Source organism: Elgaria multicarinata, chromosome 7 (genome assembly GCF_023053635.1).
Source record: "Elgaria multicarinata webbii isolate HBS135686 ecotype San Diego chromosome 7, rElgMul1.1.pri, whole genome shotgun sequence".
Classification (NCBI taxonomy): domain Eukaryota; kingdom Metazoa; phylum Chordata; class Lepidosauria; order Squamata; family Anguidae; genus Elgaria; species Elgaria multicarinata.
The window spans coordinates 56,868,625-56,888,667 of record NC_086177.1 but is presented as its reverse complement, the minus strand read 5'-3'; the positions used below and the strand labels follow the sequence as shown (position 1 = coordinate 56,888,667).

The 20,043-nt window shown below is 43.3% G+C and overlaps 1 protein-coding gene across 9 annotated transcripts in view; it reads right to left on the bottom strand.

The window, feature by feature from the left end:
- GREB1L (GREB1 like retinoic acid receptor coactivator) overlaps positions 1–20,043 on the bottom strand; it is a 204,176-nt gene that overhangs the window by 10,823 nt on the left and 173,310 nt on the right. For all 9 annotated transcript variants that reach the window (XM_063130616.1, XM_063130622.1, XM_063130623.1 and 6 more), the window contains 9 exons: positions 18,129–18,367; positions 12,505–13,058; positions 11,541–11,643; positions 10,161–10,316; positions 9,759–9,898; positions 8,751–8,912; positions 6,857–7,061; positions 3,768–3,933; positions 252–479 (listed from right to left, as the gene is read on the bottom strand). In XM_063130616.1, coding sequence (XP_062986686.1) covers positions 252–479; positions 3,768–3,933; positions 6,857–7,061; positions 8,751–8,912; positions 9,759–9,898; positions 10,161–10,316; positions 11,541–11,643; positions 12,505–13,058; positions 18,129–18,367 — 1,953 coding nt within the window. The remainder of the gene's footprint in view (positions 1–251; positions 480–3,767; positions 3,934–6,856; positions 7,062–8,750; positions 8,913–9,758; positions 9,899–10,160; positions 10,317–11,540; positions 11,644–12,504; positions 13,059–18,128; positions 18,368–20,043) is intronic.

Genomic DNA, 20,043 nt, shown 5'->3' with positions numbered 1-20,043 from the left:
GACACCTTAAACCACAGCTTTAATCACGGCGAGTCAGGCAACAAGCCTTATTCACCGTGGTTAAAGCCATGATTTAAAGTGTCTTCTGAACGGGCCATTGACTTGTATATGGAAGTACTGCAATACCAGAACTAATTCTGCTTTTTCTCTAGTGCATATTGGTTTGTCTGTAAGCCACATCCTTCCTTTTAACATGTTAATAGTTTACATCTATCAATTCAAAGCCATGCTAGTAGCCTGCATTTACCTACCTGTTCAGGTCATATTGCACATTTTGAGTCAGGTCGATGTTGAGCAGGATAAAGTCATGTATATGGCACCTGGAGAAGGGAGCTTTGGGTGTTCTGGAATTCAGCTTGCTGTTCCATTTCTGAATGCCCAGTATTGCATAATGGACAATTTTTGGTGTGGCTTCAATGTGCTGCAGAACACACTTTAGAGACACATTTTTACTGGTCAATCCTTGATCCATGGACTGGCTATGAAAAGCAAAAGGGTTTTATTTTAGTAAATTACAAATGCACTTAGATGCACAAATGATGATAAGGGACCTGACTGTACTGAAGCTTCTAGAAAAACCTATGAAGTATGCAGCAGAGCTCAGAGAGTATGAGCAACTCTAGAAGATTGTGACTCCAGCTCCTAGTGTCTCAGGAGGGTTGCCTGCCTGCCTGCTGCTGCTGTGTTACCACCACCTCCCTCTCCCTGTTGGACTTCTGCAGACTGCCATGCCCTGCAGGACCAGGCCCCCAGACACACAGCCAGCTGCTGCTGACATCCTCCACCCGCCCCCTCCCTGGAGGGGGGGGACTTAAGCCAGCTGGCTGAGGTGTCCTGGGGGAGCCAGTGCCTGCAGGAGAAGGGAAGAGTGCCACTGCCCAGGGAAGAGGGAGCGCCACCGCCTGCTGCTGTTGTTCCCTGCCTGCCTGCCTGCCTGCCTGCTTGTTGCTCTTTTTCTTCTTCTTTTTTGTGGGTCGTAAGTGATGTGCCTGGGAAGGGGGATACAGAGCTAAGGGGCCCCCAATCAGTGTACTGACGGGTAGAGGGAAATATGGTGTTGTGAGGAGGACTTGCCAGGTAAGAGGAACACAGCCCAGACAATTAATGGCTGTGCCATGTTCTTGTCCTCCTTGCACCCGCAGGTTTGTTGGTTGCCCTATCAGCCAGCCCTCAGGCCTCTGGATGCTGCTCTTAAATGCCAGATCGGTGCATAATAAGACCTCCCTCATCCACGACTTAATTGTGGATGAGGCAGCCAATGTGGCATGTATAACCGAGACCTGGGTGGGAGAGCAGGGAGGAGTTAGTCTCTCCCAGCTATGCCCACCAGGGTACTTGGTTCAGCATCAGGGTAGACCTGAGGGCTGGGGAGGGTGGGGTTGCTGTGGTCTATAGGAACTCCATCTCCCTCTGCAGGCTCCCTGTCCATGTGACTACTGGTCTGAAGTGTTTGCACCTTGTGTTGGCTCAGTGGGACAGATTAGGAATTCTGTTGGTGTACCGCCCACCCTGCTGCTCAACAGACCCCCTAAATGAGCTGACAGAGGTGGTCTTGGCTGCACTGCTGAGATCCCCCAGACTATTGGTTCTGGGGGATGTCAACATTCACGTCGAGGGCACCTTATCAGGGGCAGCTCAGGATTTCATGGTCTCCATGACAACCATGGGACTGTCCCAACATGCCATTGGCCCAACACATGTAGCAGGGCATACTCTTGACCTGGTTTTCTCAACAGGACATGGAGATGGTGATCTGGAAGTGGGGGACCTTACATCAGTCCCTTTGTCATGTCAGATCACTACTTGCTGAGGTTTAGACTTACAGCAGCTTTTCCCTTCTGCAAGGGTGGGGGACCTATTCAGCAGTGACGAGTTTCTTGGGGAAAGATCAGAATATAAACGTGATAAATGTGTGTTTTGCCCTAAAGTATTTGGTGACTGCTGTTGGGAACAAAAGTGCTAAACTAGATAAGTAATGAAAGAGGATACCATTGTATCAGCAGCACAACCAGTGGGTTGTGCCTGTCAAAAGAGATTGATTGTGGGACAGAAAAATGAGGAGAGCTGAGAAGCTCTACCCATATTACAATGCCAACAAACCCCATTTTTGTCGGTCAAATTCCCAAGAATGCAGGAAATGTATTGGTGTAGGATGCCATAGGTGGTATGTGCTACAACCTTAGCTAAATATCCAAAAACAACTCCCATAAAATGAAGTCAACCAAGGACTGCTGCAAGATACTTTCCCACAACCAAAAAGCGAACTATATGGATTTCGTAACTGGAATGACAAAAGAGCAACAGGGTGATAAATGAGTGTTGGTGATAGGTTTATAAAAATGATGAAAAGAAGCACCTACTACACAGCTAAACACATGGGTTAATTTATCATGTGAAAGTATTTGTAAAATTTACACTCTGCTTATAAATAACTACAGAAGGAGCTACCACGCTTCATCCTTGTGCTTTTACAGGTATTTTCTATGGAGACTAAAGGCAAGGTGATAACTTCTGACAGGTATGGAGAGGAATGGGAAATTATGTGGCAGGTCTACCTTTCTGGGAGATTTCTAGTACCAAGCAATGGGGAAGTAACAAGAGCTTAATATCAGTCACTCCATAAAGCACGTCTCTTAGAGAACACAGTGGTTTCTCAACAATTTTCAATAAGGAAAAAAAAAATACTGATGCAAACACTAACCTGCAAATTTAGTATAAATTCATTCCACTGGCAATTACATTGGGAAAATTTACTCAGCATTCAGATGTGCTTGTCAAGGTAAACCAGGGTTAGGGGAAATCCTTACTGTGATCAAGCAGGCATGCTGGGGCAATTGCTTCTGCTTGGTGCCTCCTGACAGTGGAAGTGACTAAACAAACCATAGGCCCTCCATTCAAACTGGGGATTCTATCTTGTCTTTCCATAAACAAGCCAGAGTCATAAGCCATGGTTTGATGTTGGCTTATGACTCTGGCTGGTGTGAGAAGAAGCAAGCCAGAATCTCCAGTTTTGGATGTCATGGTAAACAAACCGTAGATGGAAGGTCTATGGTTTGTTTAGCTACTCCAGCTGGTAGGAAGAGCTAAGCAGGAGTGATTGGGTAGCATGCATGGTCCCCGGAAGCTTGGCTTATCATGTCATGGGAACAGGCCCAATGAATTCCAAGCAAAACGTTTAGTAGTCCTGCAAACAGAAAAGCATATCACTGATCCTGTATCAAATCTACCGATGGACACAGACAATTGTGTTATGAATGTTAAATAATCATTCATTTTTAAATGGCAGAAAAAGAAATTGCAGTTTTCATCTGTGGTTGAACAGTACAGAATACATTTGAGATTTCTCTTAGTATGATTTCCTTATTGCCTTTTTTAAAAACCTGATTTTAGTCATGTACTAGATATCAAAGGTGCAGAACAGGTGCAGAACATCGTTCCAAATCAATTTGCCAAACCATAGTAGTGCCTGCGTGTGCTATCCACAGGATGGGGGCTCCACATGTAGAAGGGGCAGCGGGGCAAAGTCGTTGGCCCTACCCAACATCACATGACTGCCCACCCCTGATGTCTATGGTCAACATGTAGATGTTGGGTGTGGGGAACGGCACAATATCAGGAGTCGTGCGAGCAGCATGGCCCCACTCTCCTTTCTGTGCATGAACCACTTACATGTAGATACTGTGTGAAGGAGCTAATGCTGTATTGCTCCAACATTCTGTTATAGGTCCCAATCTTCACAACACTCTGATACCGAGACATTGACTAACCTGGACTGTTCTTGGACACCATGACTGTTCCATAAGACACAAGAATCATCCATGACAACAATGAAGGGCCAGACACACTGACGCTTGACTCCTAGCTCCTCCAAACGGTTTCTCTCCAGTTCCAAGTTATGATAAGAAAGCTCTTTAATTAGGAATCTGGCAGCACCTGAAAACACATAGCATAGAGTTTTCCCTTGTTTTGAGAGAGAGAGAGAGAGAGAGAGAGAGAGAGAGAGAGAGAGAGAGAGAGAGACAGACAGACCGACCGACCGACCGACCGACCGACCAAGACCTCCTAATCCCACAGAATAGTTGAGAATTTATTAAACAAGACAATTAGAAGATTTTTTTTTTAAAAAAAGTATCTCTAAGTGGTAAGAATCAAGTGGAGCTACGCTGTATGAAAAGGTCCAAAGAAGGATGGACTCTGAAGCAAGGGTAAATTGGATACTGGCACACTGTCCAAGGAGTGCTGGCTGAAGAATCGATTCCTCTTGCTTAATCTACCTTGAGAAGACTTGGTGCAATAAAAATCCTTTAAGAATGATACAGAGTGCTGTTTATTAATTTAAGTTTAGCCACTTGGTTTTTGCAAGACTAGGCAAGCCTGAGCATATTGTGCTGGGCTTTGTAATCTGTTTCTGTTAGCTAGGTTCATTGTCTTTGTTCTATTAAAGCTTGTTTTGGCACTTTCTAATTTTATTTGTTTTTGAAAAAATAAATAAGATCATTATGAGACTTGAAGGTCAAAATATACAATTGATCAAGACTGTTTTAGTGACTAGCGATTTGAGGTTATAGCCAAAAGTAGAAACTGACAGGCACAAGGGTACCTTGAGTGCAATTTTTTGGTGGGAAAGACAGGTTATAAATGAATTCAATCAATAATAAATAAATAAATATAATAAGAGGGTCAAGACCTACAGTCAAAGCACAGTCACATACCCTATTTCTTCAATTCTAAGACACACTCCCCCCCCCCATATAAACATCTCTAAAAATGGGGTGCGTCTTAGAATCGCGGGTGTGTCTTAGGGTTTTTTTTCCTGTTGGTGGTACTGAAATCAGTGTGCGTCTTACAACCGATGGCGTCTTACAACTGAAGAAATACAGTATATGGCATTTGGGAAGATGTCCCCTGCTAGGTCAGCTAAAATTCTAAGGTGATTTTAATCTTTGAAATAATTCTCTGAAGCTGAAATTTATGAAATGTTATTCTTGGTGTAGTAGTGTATGAAAATGGGAGACCCAAAGATGAACTAGAAGGAGGCCAAGATTTTATTCTCAAATTCCTAGAATTCCAACAATTTGGAAACTGTGCCCAGTTTCAGTTGGTTCCCCCAATAAGGTATCAGCTGATTTAAAAAATGTTGCTTGATCACATGTCCCCCACTCAGCCATGAAGCTCAGTGGGTGACCTTGAACCAGATTAACTTGTTTAGGAGATTATTGTGAGAATAAAATGAAAAGGGAGAAAGAGCCACATACACCACTCTGTGCTCCTTGGAGGAAAGTTAATTCTCAAATCCTAGCAATTAAAGTTGCTCCCGCAATAATTTATCAATGTGCAAATCTACACGATTGATGCTCGATAGACAGAGAGCTCTCACATAGGAGCCCTCCATCTATGTCCCCCTGGTAAGAGCCAGGCAGGGTGGAGGAGTGAGAGAGATGATGATGATAATGATGATTGCATTTATATCCCGCCTTTTTTCCTGCAAGGAAACCAAGGCATCGTACATAATACTCCTCCTCCTCTCCACTTTATCCTCACAACAACAACCCTGTGAGGTGGGTTGGGCTGAGAGTCTATGACTGGCCCAAAGTCACCCAGTGGGTTTCCATGGCTGAGTGGGGACTAGAGCCCGGATCTCCCTACTCCCAGTCTGACACTCTAGCCACTACACCACACTGGCTCTTTTGCAACCTCTCCATCTTCCATTTTAATATTTTGTGCTAGATGGGCTACTGAGCCCATCTAGCTTACCTTGCTGTGGGCAGGGATGGGAACAGAGAGGCATGTGGATCTTACGAATCCATGTCACCACCTCTCCCTTCCCTATTCACAAGCACACACCCTTCCCTCCCTCCCTCCCCTTTTTCTTCAGAGGTTGTGACACCAACGTCAGAAGAGGAGTCGTTGCAGAGAGAAAGCTCTGCAGTGGCTGGGAGGGTGAGGAAATTTGAGCAGGAGCTTCCCCCTACCCTGACTTCATAGCTCTGTCTACAGCCTGAGTGGGGGGAAGATCTGCCATATCCTATGGCCCCTGAGATACCCTCCCAGGGACCATGGGATTGCTCTCTTGTCAATGAAGTCACTGAGGTCATCCGAGGGCATGCTCCTGGTGGTTCCACATAGACCTATCCTCAGATTGGAGTCCACCAGATTGGAGTCTACCTTCAGCATGGTAGCCCCCTCCTATGGAATTCCCTGCCTCTGGGGGTCAGGAACGCGCCAACTTTGTATTCCTTTCGGCACCTCCTGAAAACTTTGTTCCAGGAAGGCTTCCCTTGATGACCAGCCACGGTACACTTTACATTTTGTTTCTTTTAAAAATCTAATTTTCATGTGTTTTTATTCTTTTTTTATTTTATCTTATCTTGTGCACCGCTCAGAAATTTTGAATGGGGAGCGGTATATAAATATTGTAAATAATAAATAAATGAAGCTATCAGGTAAAGCATAATACCAGACTATTATCAATATTATGCTAATCAAACACAAAGTGCCAGATGTGAGCGAGACAGACTTTGATGCAATACAGAACAGCATAAGCAAGGGAAATTGTAATGGAAATCAAAGAGAACAAAATGTATATGAACTCAATTAGAGGGCATAGTTGGGAAAGGAGTTAGAGACATAATGACATCACTATTTATATATTTAATGCTAACTGGACATAAGTGCTTTTATGCTCCCTAGAACTATGTCTTCATGTCACCAGCTGGTATGTTCAGCATGAAATAAGTTTTATGAATATGAAAATGCCATGTTCTCTTTACCCATACAATTCCCCCACCCCAGCCCAGCCACTTTGAAAACAAAAGGGATATGCCAGTATTCTGGTCTCTCATCTTGCCTTACTTACCAACTCCAGCATTGTTGAACATGCCTGGCAAAACCAGCATGATATGGTTGGGCCAATACTTGCGATAAAGTGGCATTTCATATTCCTTGACCACAAGGAGATGGAGGTGGTTGATCCCTTCCATAGCATGGTAAAGGTTCAAGAGGCCATGCTCATGGCGCCCACTTGATGGAGTGAAAATAGGACTCTTTACTGCATTCAAATTCTGTTACAAGGATGAGCCAAATGAAGGTTTTATAAATCTCTCTCTATAGCATATATATATATATATATATATAATGTTATGTACGCACACCAGCTCTCTCTCTCTCTCTCTCTCTCTCTCTCTCTCTCTCTCTCTCTCTGTGTACTTCTGATATTGGGAGGATCTGGAAGGGACATCTGTACAGCAGTAGCCCAGTGTGACAAGAGTTTCTCATAATTCACACCCGACTTCTCCTTTTCCCAAGCATGTCAATAGCTTCAACTGATTTCTGTTCTATAGGAAACATCTATACCAAAGGTAGGGAAATACCTTTAGGTGGGCAGAATGGATGACCTTCTTCCCATCCCTCCATGAGGCATCATTTGGGCCACAGCTGAAGCTCCATCTGGAGCTTCTCCAGCCAGTGCTTTAGCCAGGGACCGGGCTACATCAGGGAAAGCTTGCACTCACTGAAGCCAGATAATGAAGTAATCCTCCACCTGGGCTTTGGCTGGGGACCTGGCTTCACTTGCCTTGTGCAGTTTGGGAGACAGAAAATGTTTCAAACACCTCCTGAAAATGCGCTTGATTCACCCAGGCTTTCTCTGGCTTGTAATTAATTGCGATTAATGATACGCTGCTCCTTCTTACTGTTCCTTTTATATTGTTATTGAAGCTGGAATTGGTTTTAATAGTGTATTTTAAAAGTGATTTTTAATATTTATATGTGAACTGCTTAGGAATTTTATTATATTAAGTAGTTTATAAGTATTACAAATAGATAAATAAACACGCCATGTTTTTAAAACATGCAGCAAAGCGGCTAGAAGAATTTCTCAGAACAGGTAGTTTCATAGTGATAGAGCCATCACTGAAAAGGCCCTGTCTCTTGTGCCTGCCGGCCTGATGAATCTCATCAGTGGACTGAAGACCAGGATCTGAAAGGCTTATTATAATGGTCAGGTAAGCTCACATGAGTACAGGTAGTCCTTCAAATAACTTAGCCCCAAACCGTTTACGGCTTTAAAGGTAACAACCAGCACTTTGAATTAGGCCCACTGGTTATTGGACTTGCACTGGTTATTAGACGTGCTCTGATTATAAGGTCCAATTACTTGCCGGACACAGCTCGTGCTTTCAAACCATATTCAGAGGCAGCTCCACACAGAGCACATTATAGTAGTCCAGCCTGGATGTAACTAATGTATGGATAACTGTGACAAAGTCTGCTTTATCCAGATAAGGGCATAGCTGACAAATAAGTCAGAGTTGGTAGAAGTCACTAATGCCACCTGCCTTTCCACTGACAGTGCTGAGTCCAGGAGGCCCCCTTCCAAAACTGCACACCTGATCCTTCACAGGGAGGTGGAACTCCAACTATGATCAGTTACAAATCTCTGTTCAGATTGATCTCTGGACTCCAATCATGCGGTGAATTAAGCATCACCAAACTTTCACAAATTCTGCCAAAAGCCTCACCACTTAAGGCTTACCTGCGGCTAGAAATGTTTGTGAGATCCTGCCTTATGGTTACCTTCTGACTAAAAGAAAGTAGAAGGGAAACAAACGTCAAATCTGGAACTAAACACTGGCTGCCCAGATAAAACCATTCATATTATCTGTTCTGCTCACTTTCCCAGGATAAATCTATATTAAAAAATGATGGTGCAACAGAATTCATTTTATGCAGTTAAAATAGGTTCCACCCACCTTGTCAGACACAAGAGGAAGACGCATGCTTTCCAAATGCTTGCCCTGCTTGCTGAAGACAAAATAGCTCTCTTTGGATTTGGGGATTATGAAATGAAGCTGAATCTCTTCTCCTAACATTGAAGATGAGAATGTAAATGCATGTAGGGTGGAGTCAGACATCTGCATGCAAGAGAGAGAGAAAAATGTAACCCACTAAAGAAGCCACATGCAAACGTGAACATATTTTGGTTTGTGAGGTTAGACCCGTCAGTGTGGTTCAACAGGAGTGGGCAACACACTTTATAGAAAGTATTGTACCAATTTAGGAAAAGAAGCTAAATGGGATCCATTTGATATAAATTCGTTATTTGCAACTAATAGTACAGGACGATAGACTTTCTCACTTCTTACATCAGGCTCTTTAAAAACTCCCACAACTTAGCAGAAAGTGGCTGCTTTTGGTGTTGCTAGCAAAACAATGGCAGGAGACACATATTAAGGGATATTTGACTTTCTCAAAAGGAGGAGGAGAACTATGGAGCTTTCTGACTTGAAGAAGATTTTTGTGAATACTGAGGGGTAGGCAAGGCAAGGGCAAGATGCACTGTACGCACCTTGAGCTGCCTCCGAGAATGTCCCATGCAAGTGACAGAGGCCCCGTTCAGACAACATGCTAAACCATCCTGCTTAACCACAGAATGGTTAATGGAATGCATTAAGGTTAATGCATTCTGTTAACCGTTTTGTGGTTAAGCAGCATGGTTTAGCGTGTTGTCTGAACAGGGCCACTGTGTCTGCGTGAAGGCAGGAGAACATGTCTTCACTGGCCAAGATAGGATTCCAAAACAGAATTCAACAAACTCTCATGGTAGAACTACACTAGAAACCTACACTGGGGTTTATAATGCTGATAGCAAAATCCCTAGCTCTTCTGGCAGAATGATAGACACTTGAGTTTCCAAGTCAAAAAGAACGACTGCTAAACTTGCTAGGCATAGACATGACCTAAAAGAAAGCTCTGCATACCGGAGCGGAAGGATTTATGTCCATATATTGATGGCACTGTTCACAGTGATGGAAAGTATTGTAAGCTGCATACTTTGTCAACATCATAGACACTGTATCCCGTTTTCTGGGTTCCTCAGCTTTGGTTTCTTTGCTTGGTTCTGTGGACAAAGACAATGAAGGAAAACAGCCAACAGGCACGTGAAATCCTGCTTCTCATTTAAACAGGCACAGTAAATTGATCCCGTTGCAACCTTCCCCCAACCGGTGCCCTGCAGATGATGATGATGATGATGATGATGATGATAATAATATATTTATTTGTTACCCGCTTCTCCCTCTGGATCGAGGCAGGGTACAACACAATTAAAAACACCATAAAAACACAACAAATTCCATCACCCCAAGCCAGATTTCACTTACCTTGTTTTATTCTTTGCAGTTGCTCTGTATACACTGGACTCATAAGGACATATTTAGGATCATGCACACTGAGATCAAAACTCATTTTACTGATGATTTCAACATCAGGCCACTGGTCATTGCTAGACTGGGCAATTTCATTGTCCTCTGTATGGTCTCAAAAATAAAAACAATTGTGAATATGTATATAGTGGTTTTCAACTGCGCAAGTTCTTCATGCATATCACATACATTATTTCAACAATTTGTACAACTACCCTGTAAGGATAGGCAGTATTATCCCCATTTTACAGATGTGAGGCTGTATGAGAGGCAGTGGCTTGCCAAGGACTACAGCAGAAGTAGGCAGAAGGTAGATCAGAATCTATTAGTACATCTGAGAGATTTGCAGTACATCAGCAATGGCTTTGGATTCCAAATTGTTTTAAAAATAACAACGAAATGATTGTTCCACCTAAATTAGACTACTGAACTGAAGAAAGCCTGGGGTAACCAGGATTGGACTTGTGTGTAAAAGGAGTGTGAGCTGAGCTCAGTTCAGTTCTGGTACTGAAAACAACGTCCCAAGCACAGAATGTGCTCAGAGGCACCCTGTTCTTTAATTCCAAGCATACATCACTTGCACCTAGTTCTGGTTGGTAGATCTTGGGGTCTTAGTGAAAAAAACACCCCAAAGTAGATCCAGCAAGCCTGAAGTTTGTTTACCCCTGGCCTACAAGTTCAGGACAAATAAAATAAAGTTCTTTTACATGCATAATTATGTAATTCATTGTCACAAGGCATGGTAATGTCCACTACATTAGATAGCACTAAAAGGGGGTTAAGCAAATTCATGGAGGATATAGGGTGCCTCTACATTAAGTAAAAATCCTGCATCCTTACTTCTACTCAGAAGTAAGTCAATGGGACTCACTTCTGAGTAGACATAAGATCATGCTGTAAATCTGCAACCGTTGGCACATTTACTTAGGAGTAAGCCCCACTGAACTTAATGGAGTTCTCTGAATCAACAGCGGACATTGATTCAGAGCTTGGTGGGGGTCAGATCTGTCTCCCTTCATTGAAGGTAGGCATTTTATTCTCTTCTTCCTCCGATCAGCCTGCAATCGAGAAATGTGCTCAAGCATTTACATAGCAGACACGTGGTTTGAATAGGGTGACCATATGAAAAGGAGGACAGGGCTCCTGTATCTTTAACAGTTGCATAGAAAAGGGAATTTCAGCAGGTTCTCCATATATACAAATGACACCTGCTGAAATTCCCTTTTCAATACAACTGTTAAGGATACAGGAGCCCTGTCTTCATATGGTTACTCTAGGTTTCAATCAAGGAAAGTCCTTCCTCAGCAAGTTCATAGCGAATTGGCCCTTTGTACTTACTGGTATTAATATCTTCCTCATCATATACATCCACCTCCAGCAATCTGATCAGCATGCGAAAGAGAATTCGTAGAAATTGCAAGTAGGAGCCCGTTTTCCCAACCTAAACCAAAGGGGAAAACCCTTTGAGAAAATATAGTACAGATTGTCCAACAGGTTGCACAACGGGTTGCACAAGAGTTATGTGCAACGCGTTGCACAAGTATAATGCATAACCACTTGTGTAGCCGTGCTTGCGCAAATGTAACTTTATTATTATTATTATTATTATTTATTTATATAGCACCATCAGTGTACATGGTGCTGATTCTTATCTTGTGCATAGTTCAGAACATAGTTTCTGCTACTGCAACATCATTTACAGTAACAAAATGACACTGTCGGATACTGTTCCAAGAGCCCAAGTTTGAACCATGAAAAGTGATGTCTTCCTGGTTAGTTTTATCTGCTTTCATGAAGGGAAGAGCAAAGCGAGGATGAATAGGCTGTGTACACCAACATGCTACTTGTTTATAGTAAGCCAGAATGAAAAAAAGAATCCTGCCTATAGTTACATGCAAGCATAGCCAGTTTAAGTCTCGTTGTAAACACTGCCTGGTGCTTCACAATCTGGTGCCAATACTGCTCTGAACCCCATGCAGATGCCAGCAGCTCTACTCTACAGCATAGATACCATGGCTTAGTAATGGGACATACAGCAGTGTGCGCATGGCACTGGAAGATCATGCATTAGTGCACTACTAATGTTAAATCACTCTACATATCTGTTCCCACTTCCCAAAGTGTTCTATGTAGTGGTTATGGAAGTGCATAAATATGGAACAGGGAAGACAATAACAAAGCACTTTATTTCAGTACTTATGGTTGCTTGTCTCCTATTTTTACAGCCTAAACCCAGGTCCTCTCTGAGCTATTAAGCATTTAACCCATCTAATTGTCTACCACAACATGGGCATTGTTTTACCTGCGGAGGTCCCGTAAGAAGTAGCCGCCGTGGGTGAAAGTTCCTGCCGCCAGTGGTTTCACTGTGATTACTGTAGTCCGCATGGTGTTGCCGGGCGGTAGTCCACTGCCTGTAGTACAAAGACTGCTCTTCACTAGTCACGTCCTTGTGCATCAAAGGCCTCAGAGAGCTCACCCAAGACACATCGGCATGAGGCGAGAGAGAAGAACAGAAAGGCGCTTGCCCACTTTTCTGTGAGCCAAGGAGGCGGTAGGCAGCTTTAGACAAGATCACAATCCGGGGTAAGGACACGCGCAAAGCCTTGCAGTCTTTCACGGACTGGCTAGGCCACCGGAACGTTTGGCTGACAGAAGGGGATGCGGCCGACACCTTCGAAGTGGTACTGCTGGCTATCTGGTTGCCTAGAGAGTCACATTCTTGTTTCAAGTTCCCCCCAGCAGCAAAGCCTTCATCGACTGAGCTGCTGGCCACATTCTGGAAGTTCAGGGATGAAGGCGGCTTCTGAGACTTGTCTGTGGCACTTGAAGAGCTCACCCCATTTTCTGCTATAGAACCTGAAAGAAAGAAAGAATATTTAATAAAATACAGTACAGAATGGCAACCTCATTTGCTGCCCTATAACTTTTATACCACAAATGTATTTTCAACGCTATGAGCTTTCAAACAATCCCAAAAGCCAGGAGCAAAAAAATGTCAGTGGGTAAATCAAAGTACCAGCCAGGTCTTTCGCAGTAAACCTTGACTGACTAGCAGACGTGAAATGGGTACAACTGTCCTCATCACTCCCAGCCTGTCATGCAGGTCTGACCTAGGGAAGGCCCCTCTACCTTTAAGGCCCAGTACACTCCCAATCTTTTAACAATCATTAAGGGATTATGAAGAGGCCATGAGATCATGTGCTCCCCCCCCCACAAGCACCCCCCCCCACACACACACCAGTCAATTCCGCAGCTCTAATTAAGTTTGGTTGTTAAGGATTTGAAACCAGTGTTTGAAGCACAATACCCTGTAGCCTATTCTCAATCATGGTTAAAGGATTAGCAGCAAAACATCTGCATGAGTCTCAAGAGATGCACAGAAAGGAACGTTCTACCAGGTGCAGCTTATCGTGTCTTTCTAGGTTCTACCCTTAAAGCTGGCCTAATTTTTTAAAAATAAATAAATAAGTAGAAATAAACAAACACAATGATTAAAAGAAAGGCCAGTCCTGGTGAAACCGTTACTTCTACAGAACTCTTATGAGTACAGGGATCCTCTCCAGGTCTGGGATTGGAAAAACTAAGGAGGCAGTAAGGAAATGAGATGAATTTGACAAGCTGGTTTGAACTAACCAGACAGATCTCATCCTGAGCTGAGGGTCACTCCAGTACTTCCGTTATTTCTTACATTCACATGCCAACTTTCCTCCAACGAGCTGAAGGAAGTATACAACCAGGGAAAGCTCCTGACAAACATTTTATCCTTACAATAATACAGGTTATGCTAAAGGAGAGTGAATGTACTGGGTCATCCAATGAGTTATATGGCTGAGTGAGGTTTTGAACCTGCCCTAAACCAATGCTCTAACTTAAGTCTGGGTACAAAGTATATCTCTGGGTAACGTGCAGTAGATCAGAAGGGTGCTGTTGCACTGAGGGAGGGTGTTGTTGTTATTTATTGCATTTCTATACCGCCCAATAGCCGAAGCTCCCTGGGCGGTTCACAAAAACTAAAACCATTCAAAGTATAAAACAAACAGTATGAAAACATGATATAAAATATACATTAAAAACTGATTAAAAACATACCATACATGATTAAAACATCCTAAAAACATTCTAAAATTTCACTGGATAGGCCTGCTAGAATAGATCAGTCTTTATTGCGTTTTTAAATTCTAAAAGACTGTCAAGTTGACGAATCTCCTCCGGTAGGCCATTCCAGAGTCTGGGAGCAGCAAAAGAGAAGGTCCTCTGGGTAACAGTTGTCAATCATGTTTTTGCTAGCTGAAGTAGATTCTTCCCAGAGGACCTGAGTGTGCAGGGCGGATTGTACGGGAGAAGGAGATCCCACAGGTAGCCTGGACCCAAACCATGTAGGGCTTTAAAGGTAATAACCAACACTTTGTACTTCGCCTAGAAACTTGTATACTTTATATACTCGTTTTTATCTCAATTTTAGAATTTCTGTAAATCGCCCTGAGAGCTCTGGCTATGGGGGCAGTATATAAATGTAAATAAATAATCGGCAGCCAGTGAAGAGATTTTAAAACTGGTGTAATGTGGTCACCCCTAGGTGTACCAGTGACCAACCTGGCTGCCATATTTTGGACTAAATGAAGTTTCCAGACTAGGCACAGAGGTAGCCCCATGTAGAGCGCATTGCAGAAGTTGAGCCTTGAAGTTACCAGTGCGTGCACTACCGTCTTTAGGTCTTCCAACTCTAGGAATGGGCGCAGCTGGCATATCAGCCAAAGCTGAGAGTAGGCACTCTTGGCTGTCGCATCTATCTGGGCTATCATTTAGAGCAATGGATCCAGAAGCACCCCCAAACTGCGAACACAGTCTTTCATGGGGAGTGTAACCCCATCCAGAACTGTCTGACACACCTCCAAACCCAGGTTACAGCCTTTGACAGTGAGCACCTCCGTCTTGTCTGGATTCAGCTTCAGTTTGTTTTTTCTCATCCAGCCCATTACCACCTCCAAGCATTCATTCAGAGGAGACGCACTATCCTTAGCTGACGCTGTCGTCGAAGGCATAGAGAAATATATTTGGGTGTCATCAGCATACTGATAGCACCCCACTCCATGCCTCCGGATGATCTCTCCCAGCAGTTTCATGTAAATATTAAATAGCATTGGGGAAAGGATAGCACCTTGCGTTACGCCGCACAACAGCTCCTTTTTTGAGGAGCAGCTATCCCCAAGCATCACCATCTGGAACCTGCCTGAGAGGTAGGACCGGAACCACCGAAGGATAGTGCCCCCGGTTCCGAATCCCCTCAGGCGTTCCAGAAGATTACTATGGTCAATGGTATCGAAAGCTGCTGAGAGGTCCAAGAGTACCAGCAAGGACACATTTCCCCTGTCAATATTCAGGCATAGATCATCCGCTAAGGCAACCATAGTGGTCTCAACTCTGTATCCTGCTCTAAAGCCCATTTGAAATGGGTCTTGAAAATCTGTATCATCCAAAACTGCTTGGAGTGGGTTGGCCGCTGTGTGAACAGCGTGCTGGATTAGATGGATCCTTGGTCTGATCCAGCATGGCTCTTATGGTAGAAGCTTTTCCTTAATAGATGTCATCACTGCTTTCTGGGCTGCAGTCTCTCTAGACCAGCCTTCACAATATGGTGCCCTCTAGATGTGTTGGACTACAAGTCCAAGCATTCCCAGCCACCCTTGCTGGCTGTGGAATGCTTGGAGTTGCAGTCCCATACATCTGGAGAGCACCATGTTAGGGGATGGTGGTTTATAGCGATCACAATTGTGCTGCTAGGACACATCAGAAGAAATTATGTAAATGATTCAGGAAACAAATGACAGCATATTTTTCTTTTCTCCCCCCCCCTTTTTTTTTCTCATGACAGCTTATTTTTCTTGATACTAAATTAGGAGCGCATCTAAGCCTTCCACCTACACTCAAGGCTGGCTCTTGATATTTTGCGTATAAAGAAGCAGATGTCCATTACTCATCATATTTTGCAGTTCAGAACTGAACAGGAAAGGGCTGTGCTATATTTAGATTCAGATCACCATAATTTTATTTCATTTACAAACCATATAGACTGCTCTATATCTAAAGAGATTATGCAGCAGAGAATAATAAAAGTCAAAAAGAATAAAACATAATATTAAAACTTAAAAACAACAACAGAATACCAATAAAAACTGTAGCTGGTCGATTTGGTAAGACTTATTGAAATACAAGTGTCTTCAGCTGGTGCCAGAAACAAAACAATGTTGGTGCCTGCCTGACATTCAGAGGCAGAGCATTTCACAGAGAAGGAGCTGCCACAATGAAGGTTCTACCCCAGGTGGATTCCAATGCAGAATCACCAGGAGCACCTCAGTGACCAAGAAGGCTGATAATGGAGAAGGCACGATCTCAAGTATCCTAGTCCAAACTTGTTTAGGGCTTTGTACACCAGTACTAGAATCTTAAACCTAGCTCAGTAGCAAATAGGCAGCCAATGAAGTTCCCTCAGCAAATAAGTTGCATGCTGAAAAGGGCAGCTTGTGACAACAGCTGAGCTGCTGCATTCTACACTAGTGCAGAAGCGAGGGAAAGAAACTTAAGGAAAAAAGGGGGAGAGCAAAGCTCTGGTGCTATAAATCTTTATTTTTATTCTTAAATTAGTTCTTCAATGTACTCAATGCATTTCAGACATTGTCCTTCATCAGGAGATGAAGAAGGAAATGGAGGAGGAGAAAAACACTAGACTGTAGTTTTGCAAATCCAAGTGAAATAGTCAAAACAATGATAAATTATAGAAACTCTTAGCCAAGTAACTGTTGTTTCTTGAAAACTCTCCTCCTTCTGCACTAGCCACAACTTCCATAGCAGCCTTAAGGACAGCCCCACATGGAATCCACTGCAGGAATCCAGTCTGGCAGTTATTAGCACCTGTACCACTGTGTCCTAGTTATCCCTGTCCAGGCAAGGCTATACCATTCCAAGCTGGTAAAAGGACCCCTGAGGTTTATTGGCCCTCATCTAGCCCATCACCGAGTCTAAGCACTGATCCTGGTCTTGCACTGCCTCATCTGATTCAGATGTCACAGGGAGATGGAATTGTGTGTCATCAGCATACTGATTGCACTTTGCTCCAAATCCCCTAATGACCACTTCCAGCAGCTTCATATAGATGTTGAATAACATTGGGGACAAGATGGTGCCCTGCGGAACCCCATAGCTCAACTGCCAGGGGGCTAAGGAAAAGTCGCACAATGTTATTTTATGAAATTGATCCTACAGGTAAGGTTGAAACCACTGTAACATAGGCCGTAGCTAGACCTAAGGTTTATCCCAGGATCATCCCGGGTTCGTCCCTGCCTGGGCGCTGGATGCCCTGTGTGGCACTTAGATGAACAGGTTTGACCCCAGGACAATCCTGGGATAAACCTTAGGTCTAGCTATGGCCACGGTTTCTCCAATGCCCAATCCAAGAAGACAAAGCAGGAAGTTACTATGATTGATGTTATCAAAAGCCAATGAGATAGCAAACAGAGTTAGCAGGGTCACACTACCCCTCTCTCAATAAAGGCCATCTATCAGGGCAACGCTGGCTGATTTGGTCCTGTAACCAAGTCAAAATCCAGACTGGAATGGCTCCAGATAATCTGGAACGGCCACTTCCCAATTCCCAAAGTGCCCTCTAACATCTCTATCTCCATTGCCTAGTGCTGAAATAAAAGAATCTGGTTGTTTGGATTCTCACTTATATCATATCCTTGTCACTGCCCTTCTACACCATCTGCCCACTCATCCACCCTTTCCATTCTTCGGAGCCATGTTCCATTCTTCTATTTTCTTCTTCAAAAACGGCACCACCTTTTACATTCCTACTGATTTCACAACCCTTTCAGAAAGCCCAGTGCCTAAGACAAAGGGAAGCACAGAGTAGTAAAATAAACAGCCTACCTGAAGTTCCAGTAACAGCACTGCTGTTACTCTGGGGTCTCTCCAAGTCGATCAGCAGCTCATCAGTGTCATTCTCGCCAACCTTCTCCTGCTCCTTCTCGCTAAGGTCAAGGGCCACAATAGGACCTCGGATCGCCTCCTTTGAAACATAGCAGCATGCCAGGCCTACTTCTTGTTCTAAGGCAGTGCGAGTTAAATGGCTTGAGTCAATCAGTCGAAGATCACAATATTTCAAAGACCTGGAAAATATATAAGGAAGGTTTTGGGGGGCAGCAGTGGGGGAAATGGCATTCTTGCCATTTGAATTGTGATCTACTTTTCTGTACTGTTCCATGAAGGTGTGAAATAGTAAAGGATTAGTTTGCCTGAAAAAGAGATAAGGACTTCAGTAGGATAGGCTGGGACAGCCAGAGGGATTTCTCAGTTTACCAACAAACCTTATTCTATCCCGTTTCTCTCCATCCGTCTCCCTGGGTTCTGGGTTCTGAACTATCAGATCTTATTTTCCAGAATAGCACTAATGCATTAGCAAGACGTAATTCTTCTGTTTGTTTAATTCTAACCTGCTCTGACTGCAGTGGATGCACAATTCGCTGCACTTTTAAGTTCATGTTTCCCCCCTCCTCACCCACCGATGCACACACAGATTACACATGTGCATATTAGTGCTTGACTAAATCATTGTGTAAATATGACTGATGTGATCGCATCAGGATTCCTCCTTTGTACTATGATTTAATCAAGACCCCTGGACTCACTGATTTAATTACAGCACAAAAGGGATAGTTTTTTTGCTGATAGTTAAACAATATACATATGTGCTATATTGTATCAGTAACCTGTACAGAAAAAAGAAAAAGAAAAATACGAACTGAAAACTGTAGAAAATAATACACACCACTTCAAAATTAGTTTCAGACATCCCTAAGTTAAACTGGAAGGCAGGTGGGATTATGGGACAGAGCGAACCTACACATAATGGAAGGAAATGGAGGGAAATCCACTCATCCTTGCTATGTATGAAGTTACAAAGCAACAATGAGGGACAGACTGACATGAAATATAAAGGTAAAAATGTTTAATAGATAAGCCAAACTTCAGTTTTTCATTTGGAAACAAAAGGGCAAAATGGAATAGAATATCCAACAGTATTATGAACTTGACTGCAAAGAATTTTGGCACATACATAGGAGTTAATCCTGTGACTAGCAAACAAAGCAATCAATTAATTAATTAATTTTAGGATGCCTTTCAGAGTAGAACCCTCTCAAGGCTGCAAGAATCAAAGAAAATCAAGGTCTAGTGATCCCCTTGATGAAGTCTTCCAAGGTGGAATAGATTATTTAAGTGCCATTATGAGACAATTTGCTGGAATCTCTACACAATCTCTCAAAGAACTAGAGGCTAGAACAGGAGAGCACAACCAGCCACCAGCCCCACCCCCAAGAATATCCTGACTCCTCCCACAGCCAAATTCCTCAACTTTCTCAACTATCCTCATATAGATTGCTTGTGTGTGTGCACACGTGGAACTCTGTGTATATGTATGACTGCATGACCATGTATGCCCACACATGGCCCCTGACCTCAAAACCAGCATCATATGCAACCCTCCAGCCCGAAAAGGTTGTGCACCCCTGGGATAGAACTACAAAGTCTATGTTCCACCAACCTAAAGGATACCTCTTTGCTTAGAAAAAATGCCTCTCTTGCCAAGATGAACAAAAAGACATTCTAGACTATTTACATTACAGATTTAGAATACTTATTCCCTCTCTCCAGCAAACTCTGAAAAACACAAGAGAGCCACCGTCTAATAGAGGAATCTGAGGAATCCAAAGATGCACTGGTAGAAGCCAACTTAAACTTTTTCCTGCGCTGCACTTAGTTTTATTGTTATTTTGTTGCTGCTGCT